The sequence below is a fragment of the Trachypithecus francoisi genome, unplaced genomic scaffold, assembly GCF_009764315.1.
Source record: "Trachypithecus francoisi isolate TF-2019V2 unplaced genomic scaffold, Tfra_2.0 Lachesis_group0, whole genome shotgun sequence".
Classification (NCBI taxonomy): domain Eukaryota; kingdom Metazoa; phylum Chordata; class Mammalia; order Primates; family Cercopithecidae; genus Trachypithecus; species Trachypithecus francoisi.
The window spans coordinates 135,387,250-135,412,378 of record NW_022681453.1 but is presented as its reverse complement, the minus strand read 5'-3'; the positions used below and the strand labels follow the sequence as shown (position 1 = coordinate 135,412,378).

The following is a 25,129-nucleotide window of genomic DNA, read 5'->3' as shown; positions in this document are numbered from 1 at the left end:
GGATTTGCTCATCCCTCAGCAAACATGGGGTACGGCCCTGGGAGGAAGGGAAACCAAGGAGGGACCTGACAGGCCTGCCCAAGGCAGGGGTGTTCGCACTGCAGGACAGGATTTGAGCTGAGTGCCAGGTAAGGGGTGAAGCCCCATCTGTGGAGAAGGGGCATGCAGAGCATGGGGCTCTCCAAAGCCCGGAAGTCCTGGTCCACTTTTAACTCCCAGAACCAGAAGACTGACCTTCAGCTGTTCCACATCCCTTATTCAAGGCCACCCAGGCCTAGTAGGGCCCAGATGAGGAGGGATTGGGGTAAGCCCTGCCCCCTCCCCCCAGAGCTGGTCCGACTAGCTTTGCCTGACTCTCACATTGGCCTTATCAGCCCAGAAGGCCTGGGTGGCTTCACTAGGGGGCCTAGCACCCCATCCTGGGAGGCCCTCTGGGGGCTCTCTGACACCAAGAGCCCAGTTTTCCCAAGGGACTCTCCAAAGGGGTGGTGGGCAACAGGATCCAGGGATCCTCCCAGGGTCTATAGTGGGAGGGGTCTCTGGGCAACCTATAAAGGGGGTTTTCTGGGTCCCAAGAGTTAGGGGGTGGGTCTGCATAGGGACCTTGCCCAGACAGCCCCTTGGGAGGCCACCTGAAGAAGGGACCCTGGGGATCCTCACCCTCGGCTGCATGGATCGCTGGGATTTTGGGATATGAGGGGCTCAAAAGTGAATTCCGTGCACCTGCTTGCTTCCCCCTCCACCCCCAACACTCCATCAAAGGCACTCTTGGGGTTAGAAATCTCCCAGCGAGAGGAAAGGGGACCCTCCTCCAGGCAAGGTCCAGGTATTGCTCTCTGAAGACCTTCTAATCGTGTCCGTGTACACATTTCGCAGAAGGGAAAGCGAACACTGGGGAGCTGCGGCTGGAAGCCTGGACGCCGCGTCTCCCTAGCGCAGCAGCCCGGCTGGGCGTGGGACCTTACACGATCCCTTCCCCGGGATGACGCCGGATTCTTTCCAGCATCACCCCGACCCCAGCGAGGCGCCCACAAACAGGGCGTGGGGCCCGGCCGCCTGCGGTAATGACAGGGCCCGCGGCCCGTGGGTGGCGGCGGCGGAGGAAGCTGGAGGGATCTGGCTATTTCTGGTCGGGGCGCACCCGCTGGCCCGGGCCAGGGTTGGCCAGTCGTCCGGGCCCCCAGCTCTGCCCTCCCTCTCGCGTCCCCACGAGGGGGCGGGGAGAGACGCGGGTTGGCGGGCTCAGGGGGCGGGGGCGCAGGCCGGCGGGGGCGGGGCGGTGTCCCGGGACCACTCCCGGCCTCCTCCCACCGCGATCCATTCAGGTCCCTCCACCGCACTCCGTTTGGACCCCAGGCCGCCGGTGCTGTCTCCACTCACGTGAGTCCCGCGGTGCCCCTCCCGCCGCGCCGCCCGTCGGGCATGGACTCGGGCCGGGACTTCCTGACCCTGCACGGTGAGTGCCTGGCCCGTGCGAGCGGGAGACCCTGCAGGGGCTGACGCCTGGAAAGCCGTTCCGGGCCCTGGACAGGGAGCCCCCAGCTCCTTCGGCCGCCTCCACACCACCCCAGGCCCTCCTCTCTGCTCCTTCACCGGACTGGGAAAATCTCAGCCCCCGGCTCCCTGGGTGGGACTGCCGGGCACGACCCTGGGCGTTTCCAAGCTTGTCCGAGATCTAGCCTGGGGGGTGGGCGGGCGGTACGGGTCTGAAGACTTCTCTCCGCTTCGCGGACCCCCTTGTCCTGGTCATGAAAGTCTGAGCTCTACGATCCCGCTCGCACGGAGGGTCGGAGAAGGAAGGAAACAGCATCCGAGAACGACCAAATTCTCCTTGCCCCATCCGGGCCGCCCCAGAGGCTCCTCAAAGCCTGGGCGTGCCTGGACCGCGTCAGGCCGCGCGGGTGTGGTGGAGTAGGGGCTAAGGGGGTGGGGCGAGGAGGTGTGCAAGGTTAACCGTGGTCGGGCCGTGCAGCCTTAACTGCCCAGCGCAGAATAGTCAGCGATGCCCAGGCTGGGAGAAGCAGCCCGATCCCCTCATCTGCAATCCTCCTGGGGGGACAGGGCCAGGTCTCAGCTGGAGCTGCCTGCTCCATCCTTTGTCCAGTAGAGCTTTGTTTCCTCTGATAGGAGCCAGCTCTTTGCCCTTTCGCTGTCCCTCCAGCAGCCAGGGAAGCCTGGGTTCCTGAATGCAGATCTGGAGGCCTTCTGGGAGGCAGGAGGATGGGGAGGGTAACTTTGACTGGGCGCCTCTTTGCTCCAGGACAGGCACTCACCCACTCTTGGTGAGCCTGCCCTCCTGCCCCTCCAGATCACTTGCCAGCTCAGCAAACCCTGCTCCTTTCATACCAATTACTGCTTTACTGTATATCCCTCACTTTTTTAGTACCCTTGGGGTTGGAGACTTTAGTGGCCACCACCCATCCATCTAAACTGTTCATGGACATAATAGATGGGAAAGAGAAGGGCAGGGTCTTCTAGCCTTCCACTAGAGTCCCCCTGGAATTTAGAGGTACTTAGAGATGTTCCCATCAGCCAGCCTCCAGTCTATCTCATGTTCCCCAGTTGGCACAGACCCGGTCCTCCTGGCCCAGAGAGACCTTGCTCTGTGCCCAGAGCTGTTGCTTTTACACCAATAGCCTAGGCTCCTTAAAGCCACCTTGTCTAGATGAGTCATGGAGTCCCTGCCCCTTCCAGTGCCCCCTCTTCTTTCTTCAGGCCAGTGGTGTCTTTAGTGCGCCTGCCAGACTAGCAAGAAGGGAGGCTGGGCAGCTGAGAGGACACAGCAGAGACCTCTGCTTTCTCTCTGACACAGCGTCGTTCCTTGGCTCCTGTTGGAACAGGCTTCATCCTCAGTGTCTGTGCCTTTGTTCAGTTTCTCTCCTGAGGCAGCCCTGGTATCTTCTCCATGGAGGAAGACACACGGAGGCTCAGTCAGGACCTCCCAGTCCTGTGGCATAGGCTTGGCTGCCCTGGCCCACCACATTTGAGACCAGGCTCCCAAATGCCTAACTCAGTCCAGCCTTTCCTGAAGGGTTGACATGAACACTGTGACCCCAAACTATTTTCCCTGAAGGCCCTGCCACTTTTGGCTCATCACCCAAAATTACCTCCTCAACTGCCATCTGTCTACACTGCAAACCAGACAGGGAAATAAGAACCTGTCAAGGAGGATGGTTGGTGGGAGGGGGTGGTCACTGTGCCCTGTGCTGTTCCAGGTTGTCTACACTTGCACTGGAGAGTCTGTATCTGTTTCACAGTGTGGGTGCCCCAGCACTGGATGTGCTGCCGGACCACACTCTCTGGCTTAGGGCTCCACACTCTCTGGAAGGAGCCCCGAGGGACTCCTTCTATTGGCCTGGGGAGCTATGGTGCTCACCTAGATGTGACATGTCCCTTCTGTCCTCACCCCAGATGCATGCAGAGGTAATGTAGTTTACTGGCATAGATTCCGAAAGCAAAGTACCTGGGTTCAAGCCTTGGCTTTCTCATCTCAGACGAATCCCTTGACTTCTCTGTGTGTCAGTTTCCTCATCTGTAAAATGGGGGATAATACCATCTACCTCATAGGGTTGCTATGAAGATTGAATGAGATATCTACACAGCAGTTAGAACAGTGCCTGGTACTCAGTGAGAACTATGTTCCTGCAGGAGTCCCCCTCCCCAAGTTTCTATGCCTTATGAGTTGCCATCTATAGTTTTTTGGGAGATAATGGGGGCATCATAAGGTAGTTCCTAGTCAGGGAAAATAGGACCAGAACTAGATTCAAGAGTGAGCCAGCCAGCTCTTTCTAGTGCCTCTGAAGCCCTCAGACTGATACGACAGCTTCCATTCTCCTTCCTTCACCTACTTCCTCCATTCACTATGCCTGGACTGGCTTCTCTAGCAGGTTCCCCGATGTGCCCAAAAGGACATCACCTCCCAGGACCCTCCCCTCACTGAACACCCCCTACATACACACTAACTTTTCCTACACCCAATTCCTTTTGCCCACCGCCCCCCTGCCCCGCGACAGGTGCCATTTGTAAAAATAGAAAATAGAGGGACCTCATCTTGGCCCCAGGAGACCTGGGCTCCAGTCCTATGTTTGCTTCTCCTTACTGTGGGTCTGAGAATCATCCATGGGATAGCAATACATATTTCACAGTAGGTGTTGTGAACATAAATACCAATGGGCATAGGAATTCTAGGTTGCCCCAAAAACCAGTCCTCCAAGAGATGATGATTCCAGAACTTTTAGTAAGTTGGGGTGGCCAGCTTCTCACCTACGTATGTTCCAAAGCTGTCTGTCCCTAGGCTTCCAGGCCCATGCTACACAGGCACACACTGATCCACACCAATCTTAACTTTTTGTGCCACAGACCACTTTGGCAGTCAGGTGAAGCCTGTAGACCCTTTCTCAGGATCATGTTTTTATTTATTTATTTATTTATTTATTTATGAGACAGAATCTCACTGTCACCCAGGCTGGAGTGCAGTTTGCACCATCTTGGCTTACTGCAACCTCCGCCTCCCGTGTTCAAGGGATTGTCTTGCCTCAGCCTCTGGAGTAGCTGGGATTACAGGTGCCCGCTGCCACGCCCAGCTAATTTTTGTATTTTTAGCAGAGACGGGGTTTCTCCATGTTGGCCAGGCTGATCTCAAACTACCGACCTTAAGTGATCCTCCCACCTTGGCCTCCTAAAGTGCTGGGATTACAGGTGTGAGGCACTGCGCCTGGCCAGGATCATGTTTTTAAACACAGAAAATAAAATACATAAGAATTCAAAGGAAGCCAATTATTTTGAGATGTTATTCTATCTAAAGGTACTTGAGGGGTCTTTGGTCTGGTTAAGAACCCCTGCACAGTTTCTCCATAACACAGGCTCCCTTTGCACTCTGCTTCCTCTCTCCAAAGAAGAATAACTTTTCCGTGTTCATATTTCAGTTCATCTACCTTGTCCATCTATTCACCTTGCTAATGATTTATTCTCTCTGGTATCACGTTAGGCAAGTTACTCTGCGCTTCAGTTTCTTGTTATTACTGCTGTGCTTGTCTGTGCCAATAACCGGCTTTGCCAGTGACTCACTGTCAATGCTGGTGACTGGAGCTGCAGTGAAGCGAACTGGGGGAACTATTCAGAGGCTGAGAGTAAAAGAGTGAGTCAGGCTTCTGGGTGGTGTCCTGACCTTGGCACACAGTAGGGGCTCAATAAATAATTACTGGGTGAATGAAAGGGAATTTGTGATGTACCCGAAAGGACCCACTGTTCCCGAGCATATTGGCAGCAAAGTTCTGTGCAAAGTTACAGTCGTTCTCATGTATTCATGAAAGCCAGCTTGGGTTAATGGGCTCATTTTAAGATCAGCACTTTTTCAAGAATTTCGTTTGCATCCGGCACCTTGGGGATGATCACTTTGGTGGTCAAACCGAGAGAAGCAAACAAGCCCACCTGAGGTTCACAAATGAGGCAACAGCAAGCTGAGTCGCAATGAATTAGTTGAGCAATTGAAGTAATATACTTGGGGGGGCTCGGTGTCTGGCCCAGGCTCTATCCTCGGTCCCGCCTGGCCTCGCTCCATTCAGGTCCCCGCTAGACTGCCGCCCTCCTCCCACTGGGACTCCCCTCAGCTCTTTCTCCCCAGACTCAGCCCTTCGGTTCTGCGCCAGCCTCCAAGGTGGCCTTAGAATTGGCCGCTCAGGCTCCCTGGTCAGACTCCGCCCACACTGCCTCCAGGGCCCTGGCTCCGCCCCCGCACCGCCTCCAAAGCCGAGGGCCCGCCCCTCCCTGCCTGGACACCGCCCTTCCAGTGCGGGATCCTCCCAAGCTCGCCTCCTGGGCCCCGGCCCCGCCCCCGGGCTGCTTCCTGGGTGTGGCTCTGCCTCCACGTCGCCTCTGGAGCAGAGGCTCCCGGCCTGAGCTCCGCCTCTGGGCCTGACCCCTTCCTCGCCCCCTACCTTGGCTCTGGTCCCGCCCCCAGTCCGTTTTCTGGCCTCTGGCCCTCGACACAGATTTGCTTCCTGGGTTATGGATTTGTCCCACTACGCCTCCGCGGGTCGCGGCACCTCCTCGGTCCCGCCTCCTGGGTTCTGGATCCACCCCCTATCCCCACCCACGCCTCGACGCCGCTCTCGCCCCACCTCTAGGGGGCTTTGGTCCCACACCTCTTGGATGGCCCAGCCTTTTGGGGTCTGACTCCGCCCTCCCTTAGTCCAGATTTTCTTCTCGTCCCGCCTCCTGTGTTCTGACTCCCCCCACCCCCTCACTTTGCCTGGTTTCGCTCTCGCCTCACCTTCAGGGGGCATAGGTCCCGCCCCTCGTGGACTAGCTCGGCCTCCTAGGGTCTGACTACCCCCTCATCCCGGATTTCCCTCTCGTCCCGCCCCTCCGGAGTGAGCCTCTCCTCTCGAAGTCTAGCTCCTCCCTCCCACTCCTGGACTCCGCTCCTGCTCCCCTCCAGGGCGACAGTTCCGCCCCCTAGACCAAAGCAGTGGGTGTCGTGAGCATAAAACACTGGAGGCAGCACTCACTGTCCTGGATCCTGCTCCACGCAGGAAGGGTCACTGTGGAGCGCCATGCAGTGCCTGGGGATCCGGCGCCGGAGCCGCTCCAGGGAGCTCCACCTGCAGGAGCAGAGCCTTAAGGTGGCGGCGCTCAATGGACAGAGGCTGGGTAAGGGGCGCAGAGTACTCTGAGATCTGCGGGGAATGGGCAGGCAGCTGGAGCAGGACGCCGACCACTTGTCCCTTAACTTGGGGCCATTTGCCTTGGAGCCTTTAATTGGACATGTTTAGTACTTATGTGAGTGTGTGGCCCACTGTGGGGCAGTGTTTGCAGTGGTAGCACGTCGGGGTGAGTACTAGGGTAATAAGACACCCCTTCTCATGATTTAACTCAGCCCTTCCAAAGCTCCCCATCCCTTGTCACCTGATGCCCTCCTGTTTACAAATTTCTGAGGCACTGGGTGTGTGGCCTGGTGTGTTACAGGTATGACTGTGTAACCAATGAGGTGATCTGCAAGAGTTTGTGCTTTAATTTGATCCTGTGCGAAAGTGTGCCTGTATGTGGTGAGTGTGACAGTGGTGATCTAGTATGGGACCCAGTGCCGACCGAGTAGTTCTGTCACGACTGTGGTCTGTGGTGGGGCAGTGTGTAATGATGGTGATGGTGTGTAATGTTGTGAAACAAAGTGTGTGACATTGTGGCACTGAGGGTGGCTGCTTGTAGCCCAGTGTGACAGCGTGTGATCTGTTGTGATACCATTCAACTGAGTGTGACTGTATAACCAGTGTGACAGTGGGTGACCCAGGGTGACTGAGTGGTTTTGTCATTCCGTTATGGTGTGTGTGTTATATGGATTTTCTGATGTTCTTACTCTGTGGCAGTGTATCCCTTCACAGTGGCTGCATAAAGTTTCATAGTGCTGACCCTGTGGGTAAGCTACCTGCTTCTGAGTCCTGACTCCACTATGCAACTTCCTTGAGCCTCAATTTCCTCTTGTGTAAAATGGGAATAATGACAGTGCCTTCCTCAGAGGGTTATTGAGAGAATTAAGTGCATGTGCTAAGAACAGTATCTTATTTAAATATTAACTATTATTATGGGAGCCTCTATCATCATCATCATGTTCTGGCACTGTATGTTGTGTGGCTATGCGTGACTAAGTGTGGCACTGTGCAACTCCCTGTGACAGTGTGTAATTTTGGGGGGCAGTGTGTCATTGTGTGTGGCTCATTGTCTCTTTGAGGTTGTGTGAGTGTGTGTCTGTGTATTTGTGTGGCCATATCTGTGTAGCTCTGTATCGCTGTGGGTCCCAGTCCCAGTGTGTCTTCTTTATGCATCACCCTAGGTATAGGGACAGGACTCCTGGCACCGCCCTCAGCTTCCCACTGGCACCTGCAACACCCTGTATGCCCCACCACATGGCAGTCTCACTGTGCACAGCTAGCCTGAGCAGGCTACAAGGTCAACCCAGGGTCAGCTCAAAGGCCCCTCACCACCACCCTCCCACAGGAGGAGAAGCTATTAGGTTGATGCAAAAGTAATCACAGTTTTTGCTATTGAAAGTAATAGCAAAAACCACAATTGCTTTTGCACCAAACTAATACTATGACTGGGTTGAGTAGGGCTGGGTGAGGGAGCAAGGGTGGTGGGGCAGGCAGTCCAGAAGGTTCAGAAACAGAAGGGCCCCAAATGAGGCTAAGAGATGAGGGCACCTGCCCAGGTTTCCTAATGGTCCAGAGGGCTGTGGCTATCACCTTTCTGGAATCATCACTCTGGAACTGATATCCACCTTTTAGAAACTATTGTTGGCAGCTGGAGGTTTATCTCTGCCTGACTGTAGATAGGGCCACAGCCTGGCTCCAGGACAGGATGAGTATGTCATCTCTTTCATGGTGTTTTCCAGAACAGGAGGGTGGTGCTCAACTTCTACTTCCTGGCTCCCAGCACATCCCCATATGTGCTGTCAGCAGTGGCTTGCCCTGATGTATGCCCAGCAGGGTGCTGGCAGAGGGTAAGGAGATGTCCCTCTCAGCTTTAGAGGGACATCAGCCTTAGAAGGGATAGTGGAATTCCCCACTGGAGGCTGGAGGTGGCCCTGTCCTCTGGCAGCCTGGGAACTCCCTTCTCCCTCCTCTTGTCTCAGGCTCCTCAGACACAGTCAGTAGTTGGGAATGTTCTATCAGAGCCCCCTTCTTTTCCACTGGGACTCCCCTTGGGCTAAGAGGGAGCTGCTCACAGTAAGGCAGAACAGCTCATCAAGTGGGTAGACGGACCTGGGAGAAAGGTGGAGGAACGTCACATCAGACTGTCACCCCGAGGAGACCCAGGGATGCCTCCCCCACGCTGTTCTTAGCCCAGTGCTGATGGGGGAACAAAAGCAGAAAGAGGGAAGGGAGTTGCCTAAAGCTATAGGAGGTGGATGTTAGCACTGGCCTCTGTTCTGACTGGAAGCAGGAGACTGGGGAGGGATAGAGATGTGTGAGCGATTGAAGGCTGGGGAAGTGGTCCAGAGGGTTCTGTGAGCCCTGAAGATATGTGGGAGAGGCTGGCTGGGGGAGGGGGCATGGATAAAATGGGAGAGGCCATCCATTGTTGGGGATCTGGGCTCAGAAAAGAAAAGGCCTGTGGCTTTGTGAGGGCTTCCCCACATAGGCTTAGGCTCAAGACCCTCAGACTAGACACTTGAAGTCCGGAGGCTGCCACTGTGCTGGAGCAAAGGACAGAGATTGCTGATGGGTCTCATAGCTCTGGTGAGAGAAGTGAAGTGGCTGATTGACTCTCAACAGAGCTGGCTGCTGGACTATACGTGGCTAGGGTGATACACGCACACATACGCCGTTACAGATGTTTCTGTATTACACCAGTGGGTTACTAAGGGTTGGGGTCACTTTTATCAACTTTATCAGTTGGTGCAGGACCTGCTGGGTGGTGAAGGCTCTGGCATCCTTTTGGTGCCTCCAGTCTGGGCCTGGTAGGACTGAGGGCATCGCATCTTTGGGAGCCCACGGCTCTGAGAGCAGCAAAAGAGTGGGGCAGGACTGGGGCAAGCAGCCAGGTTCCTCTCTGTGGGCTCTGGGACAGGACCTGCTTAGCTTCGGAAAGGGATGCACTGTGCCTTAAAGCTGCTGTATCCTGGCCGGGCGTGGTGGGTCTCACCTGTAATCCCAGCACTTTGGGAGGCCAAGGCGGGTGGATCACGAGGTCAGGAGATTGAGACCATCCTGCATCCTGGCTAACACGGTGAAACCCCATCTCTACTAAAAATACAAAAAATTAGCCTGGCGTTGTGGTGGGCGCCTGTAGTCCCAGCTACTCGGGAGGCTGAGGCAGGAGAATGGTGTGAACCCGGGAGGCGGAGTTTGCAGTGAGCCGAGATTGCGCCACCGTACTCTAGCCTGGGTGACACAGCGAGACTCCGTCTCAAAAAAAAAAAAAAAAAAAAGCTGTTGTATCCTGAGGGGTCCCAGACCCTGGGCACTCTGAGATGGGGCTGGGGCAGCGAGGGACAGGGCCATCCCAGCAGGCCAAACACAGGCTACAGTGGACTCATCTGTCTCTTCTTGGGGCAAGGATCAGAGATCCACCATGTGGGCTCAAGTCAGAGGTGGAGGGGACAGCAAGGGTAAGGGTGGCAGAGATGGGCACAAGGGTCCCACAGTAACCACAGTGTTGACACCAGGAACCCCAACTGCCATTAGCTCAGGGCCTGCACAGATTCAGGCATCATCTCATTGAACCTAGAACTTCCCGTTGAGGTGGTTGCTATTATTATCTCCATTTCATAGACAGGAAAGCAGAGGCCCAGCAGCATGAAGTCCCTTGCCCAGGTCACACAGCTTGTTGGGAAGGGCACCTGAACCTAGGCACAAATGATTCTGGAGCTATTGGAGTTGGGACATCGTTTGGCTCCATGACGCTCTGGGGTCCGTTTCCCTCTAGGGACCGTTTCCCTCTGTGTCTGTCCCCCTTTTGTCTCCCTGCTTTGCCTAACCTTTTGATCCCAGCTTCCTTCAGTTCACTCTAACCCCTAAGTGTGACCAGGAGGGGCTTACCTAATCTTTCAAAACCATCTTTCAGAACATTTCTTAGGGGCCTGGTCCTCTAGGAACCAGGGGTTCTTGAATTAGTTGCCTTTCTTTTGTTCATTCAGCTGTGGGTGGTAGGTCACAGTGTATAAGTATGGTCTTGGGTGGGCAGGTGTCCCGTTTGCATGGTCACCTTAGCTGGCAATCAGGGACAACTTCCTGGAGGAAGGCAGGCACTGGGAGCAGGTTGGAGCGTGGGTGGAGGAGGGAGGAGTAAACAGAGCTGAGGAGGAGGCTGGGTGAAAAGTGGGCTCTGAGAGGGTCCAGAGGTGGGCACGGCCAGTGAGGGGCCTAGGGCATCAGGGAAACCAGCAGAGAAGGTGGCATCTTACTGGCTTTGATCCCCAGGCCTGCAGGATGATGAGGATCTACAGGCTCTGCTGAAGGGCAGCCAGCTCCTGAAGGTGAAGTCCAGCTCATGGAGGAGAGAGCGCTTCTACAAGTTGCAGGAGGACTGCAAGACCATCTGGCAGGAGTCCCGCAAGGTCATGCGGACCCCGGAGTCCCAGCTGTGTAAGTGCCCTGGGGTCACAGGGGAGGGGATAGAGTGTGGAATTTGCTCAGGGCTGGGTAAATATAAACGTCACTCATGGATCAAAACCACAGATGGGGAAACTGAGGCCTGGCCTGGTGGGGCATAGGTCATTTGTACAACCTGGACAGGCAATGGGGAAACTGAGGTTGGCTGGGGTTGGGGAGCGGGGCCAGTTAAATTGCCTGTCGGGAAATTGAAGCCTAGTCTGGGTTGGGAAGGGCAGTCATGGAACGAGGACCACAGATGGAAATCGCAAAGCTTTTGAGGGATGGGGATACTTAACCATGACCACAGATGGGACAGCCAGGCTCAGAAGCAGGGAGAGAGCTGGACGGTGTTGCCTGAACTGACAGGTTTCTGCCCAGGCATTTGTGAGGAGGGAAATTGGGCGGATTAGGACTCCAGGTGTGGTGAAGGCAAAAGCCAGGCCCAAGGTCCAAGCAGATAAGGTACTTCTGAGGTTGAGTGGCCAGGGTGGGAGCTGGGGCCGCAGGAGGCAGCTCCTTCCTGGGACTGGAGCTGCAGGAGGGGTGTTAGGGCAGAGCAGGACTGGGACACACAGACAGAGGGCACTGCTGGGGAGCCCTTGTGGGTCTGAGAGCTTTCTGGAAGCTTCTAAAAAGTCCAAGGAACCCAAGTCTCAGGCAGATAGAGCCTCCTGCAACGCCTCAGGGAGAAGAAAGCTCTGCTCACTTCTGCCCTTTAAGGGAGAGAATTCCCTAAAGATCCTATAAAGTGAGATGTCTCCTTCTATACCTTTACTTGGTGAGGAAATTTTAGGCTGATGCTGTACAATTGAACAATGATGGAAATGTTCTGTATCTGCACTGTCCAGCATGGGAGCCACTAGCCACTTGTGGCTATTGATCGAGACCTTGAAATGTGGCTAGTGTGACTGCCGAACTGAATTCTCACTCTTATTTAATTTTAACTAATTTATATTTAAACAGCCCCAGATGGCTGGTGGCTACTGAATTAGTGCATATAAATCATTGCAGCCTGGGTTTCATACAGTCAAGAACCCTGGAGATCCCTCGCCTGTTCTCCTGCCATTGGCTGAGGTGTGGGTGGGGAGATGGGGGCAGGTCTATGGGGAGTGAGACTGGACAATGGGTGATAAGCCCAGGTAGGAGGAGAGCATAAGGAAGGGGAGGATCCACCCACCGAGGGTGGCCCAGGAGGGTGCCTTTTACCCAGAAAGGGTCTGCCTGGCCTCAGGATACTGGACAGAATCCTGAGAAGGTATGGCCTGGCAGCCTGTAGCCTGTGGAGGGGCTGAAGGTAAGGCAGGACGGGAGCAGGACCAGTTGCGGAGAGCCTTGGGGCTCTCCACACAGTCCTTGGGGCTGTGTGCCATGGAAGATTTCCGAGCAGGGCAGGGCAGGGGAGGGTCTGAGGGGTAGGGTTCCAGAACATTCTGAGGAAACCACACACATACACGGAGCCCCAGCTCAGCCTGCTGCCACACAATACAGGAGTGACCGCCTGACCTTTTCTCTGTCTGTGGCGCCAGACAGGCTCCTTCGTGGGGCTCTTGCCCTGATATGGGATTTCCTGTTAGATGCTGGTGGGTGGGAGCACAGTGAGAACGAGATCTTACACTCTGAGCCCTGGGGGTTCCTTGGAGCCCACCTACCTACCGATACATATGCATGACTCCCAGTGTGTACCTAGCTCTTGGGAAGCATGAAGCGGGAGACGGAGGAGTGGAAGACCCAGGCCTTTCCTTGCAGGAACCACATTTGGGCTGGCGAGAGGAGGACCTTGTATTGCGACAGCTGTGAGCAGATGGGCAGGAAGGGCATTGCAGGCAGGAGGCCCAGTGTGAGCCAAGGTGCAGGGTGAGGAGGAGGAACAGGCATGAATGGGAGGCTGAGGGGCTGCGTCCTGCCAGGAGGAGGGGCTGCAGGGAGCCAGGTCCAGGGGCAGGGAGCCAGGTGTGGACAGGTATGGAGCAAGGCCTGAGGGGGCTTTCTGCCAGTCAGACACCTGAGACGGGTCTCGTGCTACGCCTGCTTTGTTGGCTGCCTCCCTTCTCTGGGTGAGCGGTGAGACTGTTGTCTTCAATTGCTCTTTACCCTCTGGGAAGCAGAGGCCAGGTGAGGCAGGCCTGGAATAGCCTCCCCTTCTGCCCAGTTTTCTTTGGCTCTGCTTCCAGCTTTTTAAGTCTCCCCAGTCCTGCCACTACTACCCACCCCCATAACTCTGGTTCCCAGAGGCCAAAGGTGTTATCAGAAGTGAAGGCATCTGGAGTTTCTCTCTGTGCGGGTGAGGGCGCTGGCCTTGGGGGGTTCCATGGCTCAGGCTTCCTGTTTTCATTCCTCACCCAGGCAGCTGCAGCTGCACCCTGTGTGCGACCGTGTGGGTCACCAGGGGCTGCAGGCAGAGGGATTAAGCAGTGCTATCCTCTGTCCCTGAGATGGCCCTGGGCTTATGTGTCCCACTCCTCAAAGCCTGCAGCCCGGGCTGGCACATGGTACATTTTTGGGCCCTGCAGGTGGCTAGGAGGCCCCTGGACACTCAGAGTGGGTGGGCACAGGGAGGGACAGGTGGACTTCAGCTAGAACCATCTAGGAGCCTGGACACATGGATGAGGATGGCTCAGGATGGGGGCATGGCAGGGGCAGAGCCTGGATCCTGCTGCTGGGAGGTGCAGCATGAGCCTGGCTGGAAGAACTGGCTCCTGGCCAGGCCATGGAGGGCACATTGGAAGCGGGGGTAGACAGGACCTGGCATCTCCCTGACGCTTGAAAGGCTGGGCTGTGAGGGGAGGGCCCTCCCCTTGGCTTTTCTAAGGGCAGATTGATGTAATCTCTTAGATCCCTTCAGGGCACCCTCCAGTTTGCCTCTTGGGATTGGGGAAGGCAGAGTCTTCCTGTATCCCCTGCCAAGGGGCTCCCTGAAGTCAGGATACACACAGCTGCACAGAGGGCATGACTCTGTCTCCTCTCCCATTCAGGGCTTCTCCCTCTGTCTTCAGCCCTCTGTCTATAGACCCCAGGGCTGGGGCTAACTGAGGGTGGTTCCAGTCTCTTCAATGTCCGGGAGAGGGGCCTGGTGGCTCTTGTGGCTTTGTCGGGTCAGGACAGACCCAAAGTCCAATACAGTCAGAAGGGTGTGTGGCCCTTCTCTGTCATGGGCCCCATACTCCAGAGTGGTCTGTCTGCATCTCTAAGAGCCCTGCCCTGCCCTAGTCCTCTCCCTGGGGCCCTGCACCCCCCATCACTGAGAGAGCAGGCCTGGGGTCCCAGGTACCCTTTCCGCCGCTAAAGTCTGTCTTTCTTTCACCCTCTGTCCCTCCCTGTGCGTCTCCATTGTGCCTGCAATGACTGTGTCTCATGCTCTGGCTCCCCTTCAGTTTCTGTCTTCCTTTCTCCTTTTTGTCCCCCCTTATCTGACCTGCTGCCCCTCTCCTTTCCCTCTGGACTCAAGGCCTGAACTCTGGCCCTGACTCTGTGTCTCCAAGCCATGCCCCTCTCCACTGTGGCCTTGGCCATGTCAGGGTCAGGGACTGACCTCACAGCATTCTCTCCCTCTCTCCTCCACCATCCCCTTCTTGCAGTCTCCATCGAGGACATTCAGGAGGTGCGAATGGGGCACCGCACGGAGGGTCTGGAGAAGTTCGCCCGTGATGTGCCCGAGGACCGCTGCTTCTCCATTGTCTTCAAGGACCAGCGCAATACACTAGACCTCATCGCCCCATCGCCAGCTGATGCCCAGCACTGGGTGCTGGGGCTGCGCAAGATCATCCACCACTCAGGCTCCATGGACCAGCGGCAGAAGCTACGGCAGTATCCTTTTGGTGGCAGTGGGTCCAGGCCTGGCTTGTGGGCACTGGCTGTGGTTATCCCCAGGGTAACCTGGGTATGGAAGGTGGTTTAGGTATTTTGGGCTGCCATAACAAAATATCATAGACTAGGTGGCTTAATTTATTTTCTCACAGTGTGGAGGCTGGAAGTCCAAGGTCAGGGTGCCAGTGCGGTCAGAGCCTGGTGAGGGCTGTCTCCTTTGCTGGCAGATGACTGTCTTCCTGCTGTGTCCTCACATGGTGGGGAGAGAGACTAGGTTCTCTGCCATCTCTTCTTGAAAGGGCACTAATCCCAGCCCGGGTCCCCCACCCTCATGACCTCATCTCAACCAAGTTATCTTCCAAAGGCCTTGTCTCCAAATATCACGTTGGGCATTCGGGCTTCAACATACGAATTTGGTGAGTTGGGGGGTTGGGTATACATTTCAGAAGGGAAGGAGGGAAGGTACATGAAACCCACTTTGGTCTAGTCTGACCAGAGCCCAAATAGCTCTGCTGCTCCTGATACTCCCTGTGTCCCCATCTGTCACCAGCATGGAGTTGGGGGTCTGGGGGGCCTGAGGGGAGCAGCCTGCTGCAATGGGAGACCAGTCTTGGGTGTTTTAATCATGTTTTCTAGAGTTGCTACATGATTTCCCTCTGGGAGTTGGGAGGCCATGGTACCCTCCTGTGCCATTCTTTGGGGAGTGATCAAGTTCCCCTGGGTCTGGTGTGTAGGCCAGTCTGTGGGCTCAAAACAAATTAACTTCAACATTTAGTTACACAGTGACACACTGGTTTATGATTCCAAATGGTCAGGCTTCTGGCATGTACGGATTAGGGTGGAGCCCGCTCTCTCCATTTTTTATGGCACCTTTATTGAGTATAATTCACATACCATATAATTAACCCATTTAAAGTGCTGAACCTGATTCAGTGCTTTTTAGTATATTCACAGAGTTGTGCAGCCATCACCACAATCAATTTTAGCACATTTCCATCACCCCAGAAAGAAATCCTGTACCCCTTAGCAGTCACTCCTCATTTCGCCTCAACCACCAGCCCTCGACAGCCACTTACCTACTTTCTGCCTCTATACTTTCCTGTTCTGGGCATGTTACAGAAACGGAATCATGGAGTCTTTTGTGACTGGCTTCTTTCATTTAGCAGGATATGTGCAGTGTTCATCCATATTGCAGCCTGTGTCAGTATTTCATTGCGTCTAGTAATATGCTATTGTATGGATAGACCACATTTTATTATCTCTTCACCAGGTGATGGACATTTAGACTGTTTCCACTTTGGGGCTTTTATGAAGAATGCTGATATTAACATTTGTGTATAAGTTTTGGCGTGTATATATGTTTTCATTTCTCTTGGAGTAGAATCACTGGGTCATATGGTAACTATCTTTAACCTTTTGAGAAACTGCCAAACTGTTTTCCAAACAGGCTGCATCAATTTACATTCCCACCAGCAGTATACGAGGGTTTCAGTTTTCTATGTCCTTGACAACACTACATCTGTCCTTTTGATTATAGACACCCTGTGGGTATGAAGTGGTATCTCATTGTGATTTTGATTTGCATTTCCCTAATGATTAGTGATATTGAGCATTTTTCCATGTATGTTTATGTATCTTCTTTGGAGAAATATCTATTCAGGTCCTTTGCCCATTTTTTGGATCATTTATCTTTTTATTATTGAGTTGTAAGAGCTCTTTATATATTCTAGATACAAATCTTTTATGAGATTTATGCTTGCAAATAATTTCTCCATTCTGTGGGTTGTCTTTTCTCTTTCTTGATGGGTTTTTTTTTTAGATAGAAAAGTGAAACAGTGAGAGTGGAGAAGAATAAAGAAATCTGGAACTGCTTGTGATCAGTTAGTTGTAACACCCCTGCACTCAGACCAGACTCTTCATATTCTTTTTTTTTTTTTTTTTTTTTTTTTTTTTTTTGAGACGGAGTCTTGCTCTGTCGCCCGGTCTGGAGTGCAGTGGCCGGATCTCGCTCACTGCAAGCTCCGCCTCCCGGGTTACGCCATTCTCCTGCCTCAGCCTCCCGAGTAGCTGGGACTACAGGCGCCCGCCACCTCGCCTGGCTAGTTTTCGTATTTTAGTAGAGACGGGGTTTCACCGTGTTAGCCAGGATGGTCTCGATCTCCTGACCTCGTGATCCGCCCGTCTCGGCCTCCCAAAGTGCTGGGATTACAGGCTTGAGCCACCGCGCCCGGCCAGACTCTTCATATTCTTTGAAGCATAAAAGTTTTTGGTTTTGATGAAGTGTAATTCATATACTTTATTTCTTTTGTTATTTACGTTTTTTTTTTTTTTTTTTTTGTTTTTTTTTTACAAAACAAAGAGGTTTAATGGACTTATAGTTCCACATGGTTGGGGAGGCCTCACAATCATGGTGGAAGGCAAGGAGGAGCAAGTCACGTCTTACATGGGTGGTAGAAGGCAAAGAGAGAGTTTGTGCAGGGAGACTCACATCTTTCAAAACCATCAGATCTCGTGAGATTTGTTCACTCTCACGAGAGCAGCACAGGAAAGACCTGCCCCCATGATTCAGTTACCTCCCACCGGTTATTTACGTTTTTTGCCATCATCTTCAGGAAGGCTTTGCCTAATCCAAAGTGCTGGGATCACAGCAGTGAGCCACTGCGCCCGGCCTGAATTCTCAGTTTTACTCTGTTTGTCTAGATGTCTGTCCTTGCACCACTACCACAATATTTTGGTTTCTGTAACTTTGTAGTAAGTTTTGAAATAAGGAAGTGTGAGTTCTCTAAATTTGTTTCTGTTTTTGTTTTTTTTTTTTCAATATTGCTTTAGCTATTCTGGGTCCCTTGAGTTTCTGTATGAATTTTAGGATTAGCGTGTCAGTTTCTGCAAAGAAGCCAGCAAGATTTTGATAGGGATTATATTGAATGTATAGATCAATTTGGAGCATATTCCCAGTATAGTAATGTCAAGTCTTCTGATCCATGAACATGTAATGTCTTTCCATTTATTTATGTCTTCTTTCATTTTTTCAACAGCACCTTATGGTTTTCCAGGTTTTGCCCTTAAACAATTTCTTTTTTTTTTTTTTTTTTTGAGGCGGAGTCTCGCTCTGTCGCCCGGACTGGAGTGCAGTGGCCGGATCTCAGCTCACTGCAAGCTCCGCCTCCCGGTTCATGCCATTCTCCTGCCTCAGCCTCCCGAGTAGCTGGGACTACAGGCGCCCGCCACCTCGCCCGGCTAGTTTTTTTGTATTTTTAGTAGAGACGGGGTTTCACCGTGTTAGCCAGGATGGTCTCGATCTCCTGACCTCGTGATCCGCCCGTCTCGACCTCCCAAAGTGCTGGGATTACAGGCTTGAGCCACCGCGCCCAGCCTAAACAATTTCTTTAAAAGTATTTTATTCACTTTGCTGCTACTGTAAATGGAAATGTTTTCTTAATTTCACTTTAAATTTTCATTGCTGGTGTGTATCCACTCCTTAGGGGACACATTTTGAGCCCTTTTAATTTCCTTTTCTGTGTGCTTTTGAGCATTTGAAAAACTTTTAAGTGTTATTTCTCAATGGCACATCTGCCTGATTCTGAGCTTTTTAAAAAGCCCAATTCTATGGCATTTTTGTCATAATCACACCTTTGGCAGAGCCTTGACCTTAGACAATCTCATGCCCTCTGCAGAGTCCTGCTGCCTAGATCTTAAGATCATAAAGCCATTCTAATTTATAGTGCCTATACTCAGTGAAACATTATACAGCCATTAAAGCTGTTTATGGAGACTACGCTAACACAGGGAAATAATTATGATATAATGTTACACAGAAAATGGACTACAAATGTATGATTTCCACTATTTTTGGCAGATGCATCATTAGGCAAATTAAAATCCAGAAAGGCTGGGCTCAGTGTCTCACACCTCTAGTCCTAGCACTTTGGGAGGCTGAGGCAGGTGGATAGCTTCAGCTCAGGAGTTCAAAACTAGTCTGGGCAACATGGCAAAACCCCATCTCTACAAAAAACACAAAAATTAGCCAGCCATAGTGGCATGCACCTGTAGTTCCAGCTACTTAGGAGACTGAGGTGGGAGGATTGTTTGAGGCTGCAGTGAGCCATAATCATGCCACTGCATTCCAGCCTGGGCAACAGAGTGAGACCCTGTCTCAAAAAACCAAATAAATAAATTAAATTGCAGAAAAAAATATTAGGAGGAAAATGCAAATATCAGAAGCTTCTGGAGGAGGTAGGTGGATCTTTAAAACTTCATTCTAGGCCAGGCACGGTGGCTCACACCTATAATCCCAGCACTTTGAGACGCCAAGGTGGGTGGATCACTTGAGGTCAGGAGTTCAAGACCAGCTTGGCCAACATGCTGAAACCCCATCTCCACTAAAAATACAAAAATAGCCGGGCATGGTAGCATACGCCTGTAATCCTAGCTCCTCAGGAGGCTGGAGCAGGAGAATTGCTTGAACCCAGGGGGCAGAGGTTGCAGTGAGCCGAGATCGCACCAGTGCACTCTAGCCTGGGCGACACAGCAAGACTCCGTCTCCAAAAAACAACAACAACAACAACAACAAAAATTCTAACATATGTTTTCCAAATTGTATATATGGGTATATATGTGGAGAAGAATAATTATGACAGAAAGCCAGGTGAAAAAAATTCAAGTTCAGAATGGTCCAGCCAAGCACAAGATTCGTGTGCTGAAGGTTATTTAGCAGGTGGAATATCCATTTCTTTAGTGTTGGATATTTATTATTATATATTGTATGTTGAAAACCAGTCCAGATGGCTGACATCTGTAATCCCAGCACTTTGGGAGACCAAAGCAGGAGGACGGCTTGGGCCTAGGAGTTTGAGACTAGCCTGGGCAACATAGGGAGACCCTGTCTCTACCAAAAAAAAAAAAGCCAGGTGTGGTGGTATGGTGCACACCTGTAGCGGTAGAATCACTTGAGCCTGAGAGGTCAAGGCTGCAATGAGCTGTGATTGTGCCACTGCACTCCAACCTGGGCGACAGAGTGAGATCTTGTAAAAAAAAAGAAAAAGAAAAAGAAAAAAAAGAAAAGGAAAGAGAAAGAAAGAAAGAAAAAAAGAAAGAAAGAAAAAGAAAGAAAGAAAAGAAAAGAAAGAGAGAAAAGGAAAACCAGAAGGATATACTTTGGAATGTTAATAGTACTTATCCCTAGGTGATAGACTATGGGGGATTTGTTTGCTTGTTTACTTTTCTGCATTTTCTAAATTGTCTACAGTGGGCCCTTTTATAGTAAGAAAATAAATGTTTTTAAAAATTTGAAAGGTTTGAAAACCAGCAAATAGAAAAAGATCCCGGGCGCGGTGGCTCAAGCCTGTAATCCCAGCACTTTGGGAGGCCGAGACGGGCGGATCACGAGGTCAGGAGATCGAGACCATCCTGGCTAACACGGTGAAACCCCGTCTCTACTAAAAAATACAAAAAAAAACTAGCCGGGCGAGGTGGCGGGCGCCTGTAGTCCCAGCTACTCGGGAGGCTGAGGCAGGAGAATGGCGTGAACCCGGGAGGCGGAGCTTGTAGTGAGCTGAGATCCGGCCACTGCACTCCAGCCTGGGTGACAGAGCGAGACTCCGTCTCAAAAAAAAAAAAAAAAAAAAAAAAAAAAAGAAAAAGATCCCTTAATGGGATGTAACATTTTCCTCTGAAGAGGCCACTGAAACGTGGATGTGTAGTAAGTCAGGCCTGCAGGGAGCTGTGGCTATAGGTGGCTTTAGCTGGAGTCATCCATGGCTCTGGCTGGGACCTTGGTGGGTTCCAGGACTCCTGGGTTCTTTCCTTACTTCTTGCCCAGCTGGATTCACTCCTGCTTGCGAAAAGCTGACAAGAACAAGGACAACAAGATGAGCTTCAAGGAGCTGCAGAACTTCCTGAAGGAGCTCAACATCCAGGTGGACGACAGCTATGCCCGGAAGATCTTCCGGGTGAGGCAGGAAGTGGGGACTGGGGCTGCCTGTCCATGGGGCCCTTGACCCCCGGCTCAAGGCCTGCTCTGAGCCCACCCGGCTGTCCTGGCTCTGCAGGAGTGTGACCGCTCCCAGACAGACTCCCTGGAGGACGAGGAGATTGAGGCCTTCTACAAGATGCTGACCCAGCGGGTGGAGATCGACCGCACCTTCGCCGAGGCTGCGGGCTCAGGGGAGACTCTGTCGGTGGATCAGTTAGTGACGTTCCTGCAGCACCAGCAGCGGGAGGAGGCGGCAGGGCCTGCGCTGGCCCTCTCCCTCATTGAGCGCTACGAGCCCAGCGAGACTGGTGAGAGCCTGACCAGGGCCTGCCACCTGCAGTCGCAGTGCCGCACTGGGTCGGGAGACCCCTGGGGAGACTGCAGCCAGAAAGAAGGGAGCCGGAGGGAAGGGGCTGCCTCAGCCAGCCCCGCGCCCCTGCTCAGCACTTTCCAGTCCCATGAAAGCCGGCAGATGAGAGACAGGGCTCCCGCATCCCTGCCCTTCCCTGGTCCTGTTTCCCTCTTAGCACCTCCTTCAGGGGGCTTTGAGAACCTCTTTTTCAAGAAACCAGAGAGATGGCTGAAAAGCAGATGCTACTCCTACTTCCTTTTTTGTGCTCATTCTGGGCCAGCTTTGAGATGTGATAGTGCAGAGAAGATGGGGCCCTGCTCTGGAGGGGACTCCAGTCTGGGGGTACAGAGAACGGGGAGATGACACCCTGTCCTCAGGGGTCTTAGAGTGTGCAGACAGGGGCGGAGGAGGAGACGGGGCCCCACTCTGGAGTAGCCACAGTCTGGTCGAGAGCCTCAGACTTATCCTAATTCCAAGAGCTCTGGAAGACTGGCTCAGGACAGGCAGGCAAGCGGGTTCAGAGGGCTCCTCTGTCCAGATGGGTGGGCAGCTGGAGGCTGGCTCTGACTGGCGGTGGCCTCTTCCCTCCTAGCCAAGGCGCAGCGGCAGATGACCAAGGATGGCTTCCTCATGTACTTACTGTCAGCCGACGGCAGTGCCTTCAGCCTGGCACACCGCCGCGTCTACCAGGATATGGGCCAGCCGCTTAGCCACTACCTGGTGTCCTCTTCGCACAACACCTACCTGCTGGAGGACCAGCTCGCCGGGCCCAGCAGCACTGAGGCCTACATCCGGTGCTGTCCAGGGAAGCCTTGGGGCGGGAGTCTGGGTGGGACCCAGGACGGGACTTGGAGGGTCCTAGCTGCCACCCTCCCCTCAGGGCACTGTGCAAAGGCTGCCGCTGCCTAGAGCTCGACTGCTGGGACGGACCCAACCAGGAACCAATCATCTACCACGGCTATACTTTCACTTCCAAGATCCTCTTCTGCGATGTGCTCAGGGCCATCCGGGACTATGCCTTCAAGGTGGGCGTGCCCCTGGCAGGCGAGGAATGGGATGCTAGGGGTGTCCCACCACTCCTAATGTGCCCTTGGGCCTGCAGGCATCCCCCTACCCCGTCATCCTGTCCCTGGAGAACCACTGCACCCTGGAGCAGCAGCGCGTGATGGCGCGGCACCTGCAAGCCATCCTGGGCCCCATGCTGTTGAACCGGCCGCTGGATGGGGTCACCAACAGCCTGCCCTCCCCTGAGGTGTGTGGTGGGGATGTGGGATCCCAGGGGGAGGGTGGAGAGCCTGGCCGGGAGGCTAGGTGTGTCTTGACCAGTTGCCCCTCCACCCCTAGCAACTGAAGGGGAAGATCCTGCTGAAGGGGAAGAAGCTCGGGGGGCTCCTGCCTCCTGGAGGGGAGGGTGGCCCTGAGGCCACTGTGGTGTCAGACGAAGATGAGGCTGCTGAGATGGAGGATGAGGCAGTGAGAAGCCGCGTGCAGCACAAGCCCAAGGTTTGAGGGGGAGCTGTGGGGTGGGGCAGTCCAGGCCTTCCCCACCCCCTAAACCCTGGGAGGTCTGCCTTGTCTCAGTTCTCTGTGGCTGCCACTCAGACCCTCTGCCCCGCTCTGTCTGTTTCCTTCTATCTCTCCATGCCTGGGTTTCTGGCTTTCTCAGTGCCTACCCTGCCCCAACCACTGAATCTAACCCGGGCCTCCCCGTGGCCCCCAGGAGGACAAGCTCAGGCTAGCACAGGAGCTCTCTGACATGGTCATTTACTGCAAGAGCGTCCACTTTGGGGGCTTTGCCAGTCCTGGCACCCCTGGACAGGCCTTCTACGAGATGGCGTCCTTCTCTGAGAACCGTGCCCTTCGACTGCTCCAGGAATCAGGTGAGGCCTGGCTCCCCACTACTCCTCTGCTCTGTTACAGAGAGAACTGGCAGGGCAGTGCTCGGGCCTCACCAGGAGGCCTCCACTGCGACTGAATCACACCTCCCCTCAGGAAATGGCTTTGTCCGCCACAACGTGGGGCACCTGAGCAGAATCTACCCGGCCGGATGGAGAACGGACTCCTCCAACTACAGCCCCGTGGAGATGTGGAACGGGGGCTGCCAGATCGGTATGGGCTGGCTGGGGCTGGAGGAGGCCTGGAGGAAGGTTTCAGTCCCAAGGTGGGGGGGCCTGGAGCCTCGAAGGCCATGCAGTGGAGCTCTGAGGACCCAAGCAGGGTCAAATGCAGGGGCTTGTGGAGCTGGTAATATCCGTCTGGAAATATCTGCCCACCAGCACGTCCCAGTGTCTGAAACCTCATTAGCACACTAGCCCTTTGATTTCTGACACGAGAAATGGAAGGTGTGGTTAGCGTGGTGGGTCACTGAGGGTGGCAGGTGGGCAGCAGGCATTGGAGTGATGCTGTGCCCTGATAACTCACCATGTGACCCTAGTCCTCAGTGTACCCTGAGCAGGCTGTGCTCTAGGGCCCCAGGGTCAACCCACAGCCTGCGATTGCTCTGTCCTGCCTGTAGTGGCCCTGAACTTCCAGACACCTGGGCCAGAGATGGACGTGTACCAGGGCCGCTTCCAGGACAACGGGGCCTGTGGGTACGTGCTGAAGCCAGCCTTCCTGCGAGACCCCAACGCCACCTTTAACCCCCGCGCCCTGGCTCAGGGGCCCTGGTGGGCACGGAAGCGGCTCAACATCAGGGTACGCCGGAGCCAGGAGGGATAAGTGCCAATGGGCCTCCCTTCCCCGCTGTCACTCCTGAACTGTCCATTGTCCCCTGCCTTTCCTCAGGTCATTTCGGGGCAGCAGCTGCCAAAAGTCAACAAGAATAAGAATTCAATTGTGGACCCCAAGGTAACAGTGGAGATCCATGGCGTGAGCCGGGACGTGGCCAGCCGCCAGACTGCTGTCATCACCAACAACGGTAGGTGCTGGGCCCGGGCTGGGCTATTAGGCTGGTGTCCATGCTGTTGATATGGTGCCTGTCCCTCTAGGTTTCAACCCATGGTGGGACACAGAGTTTGCGTTTGAGGTAGTTGTGCCTGACCTTGCCCTCGTCCGCTTCTTGGTGGAAGATTATGATGCCTCCTCCAAGAACGACTTCATTGGCCAGAGTACCATCCCCTTGAACAGCCTCAAGCAAGGTGAGTGTCAAGAGAAGGGGACGGCCAGGTTGGCGGGAAGCGGGGCCTGGTATCTCTTGGGCTGGGGCTGGCTGTCCCTTGAAGCATCCCCCGAGTGACCAAAACTCTGTGTTCCCTCCTGCCTGTCCACCCACCAGGATACCGCCATGTCCACCTCTTGTCTAAGAACGGGGACCAGCATCCGTCAGCCACCCTCTTTGTGAAGATCTCCCTCCAGGAGTAGGCTGGAGGAAGCCAGGAGGGTCCCCCTTGAGTGGGCTGGGCCCTCTGTCCACACGTGGGGACAGGGCTGGTGTGGCTACTCCCAGCCTCTTGCTCAGAGCTAGGCCCCCAAACTGCCTTCAGCTCTAACATAGTGGCTGCTGCTGCCTCCCTGGGGACCAGGAGCTAGCCCAGTCCCTGGAGCTGTCCTTCATTCCGTTAGGAACAACACTGCAGCCCTCTCCAGCCTCTGGCCGGCCGGTGGTCAAGGGTTTTTATAAAAATCACGATAAGATTAAGCCTTGTGATCTCTTTACCTGGATGCCAGAAAAATCCCCTGTGAAGCGTGTGTGTGTGGTGTGTGTGTGTGTGTGTGTGTCCCCATGTCCTAGAGTGCTGGAGCCTCAGCACCTCACTCTCCACCTTCCTTGCACACAGTTGAGTAGGGCGGGGGGTATCTGGAGAGACCAATGAGAAATAAACCCCTCTGTGGGGTGGCACCGAGAGCTCACACTCGCCAGCCCCGGAGGCCCCTTCCCCTGAGGGTGGCTGAGTGGCCCGGGCTTGAAAGCAT

General features: G+C 54.0%; 1 protein-coding gene across 3 annotated transcripts; it reads left to right on the top strand.

Moving 5' to 3' along the window:
- Positions 1-1,204: 1,204 nt before the first annotated feature.
- Positions 1,205-24,854, top strand: PLCD1 (phospholipase C delta 1). 3 transcript variants are annotated; one of them, XM_033212037.1, is made up of 15 exons: positions 1,205-1,456; positions 10,917-11,081; positions 14,666-14,894; positions 20,713-20,842; positions 20,942-21,173; positions 21,810-22,011; positions 22,098-22,242; positions 22,320-22,469; positions 22,562-22,720; positions 22,938-23,097; positions 23,210-23,326; positions 23,733-23,911; positions 24,002-24,134; positions 24,205-24,354; positions 24,492-24,854. In XM_033212037.1, exons 1-15 carry the CDS (start codon positions 1,423-1,425, stop codon positions 24,575-24,577), a joined length of 2,271 nt encoding a protein of 756 aa, XP_033067928.1. In that variant the 5' UTR covers positions 1,205-1,422; the 3' UTR covers positions 24,578-24,854. The 3 variants fall into 3 exon arrangements, with proteins under 3 accessions (XP_033067928.1, XP_033067927.1, XP_033067926.1); XM_033212036.1 differs by having other exon boundaries at positions 1,256-1,380; XM_033212035.1 differs by lacking the exon at positions 1,205-1,456 and adding an exon at positions 5,863-6,651.
- The last annotated feature ends 275 nt before the right edge of the window (positions 24,855-25,129 follow it).

Bases quoted from the DNA above. Each gene is read 5' to 3' on its own strand.
- PLCD1 (XM_033212035.1), top strand. From the start codon at position 6,555: ATGCAGTGCCTGGGGATCCGGCGCCGGAGCCGCTCCAGGGAGCTCCAC. The intron at 22,470-22,561 runs GTGTGTGGTGGG...CTCCACCCCTAG, and splicing joins ACAGCCTGCCCTCCCCTGAG to CAACTGAAGGGGAAGATCCT. The intron at 24,135-24,204 runs GTAGGTGCTGGG...CTGTCCCTCTAG, and splicing joins TGCTGTCATCACCAACAACG to GTTTCAACCCATGGTGGGAC.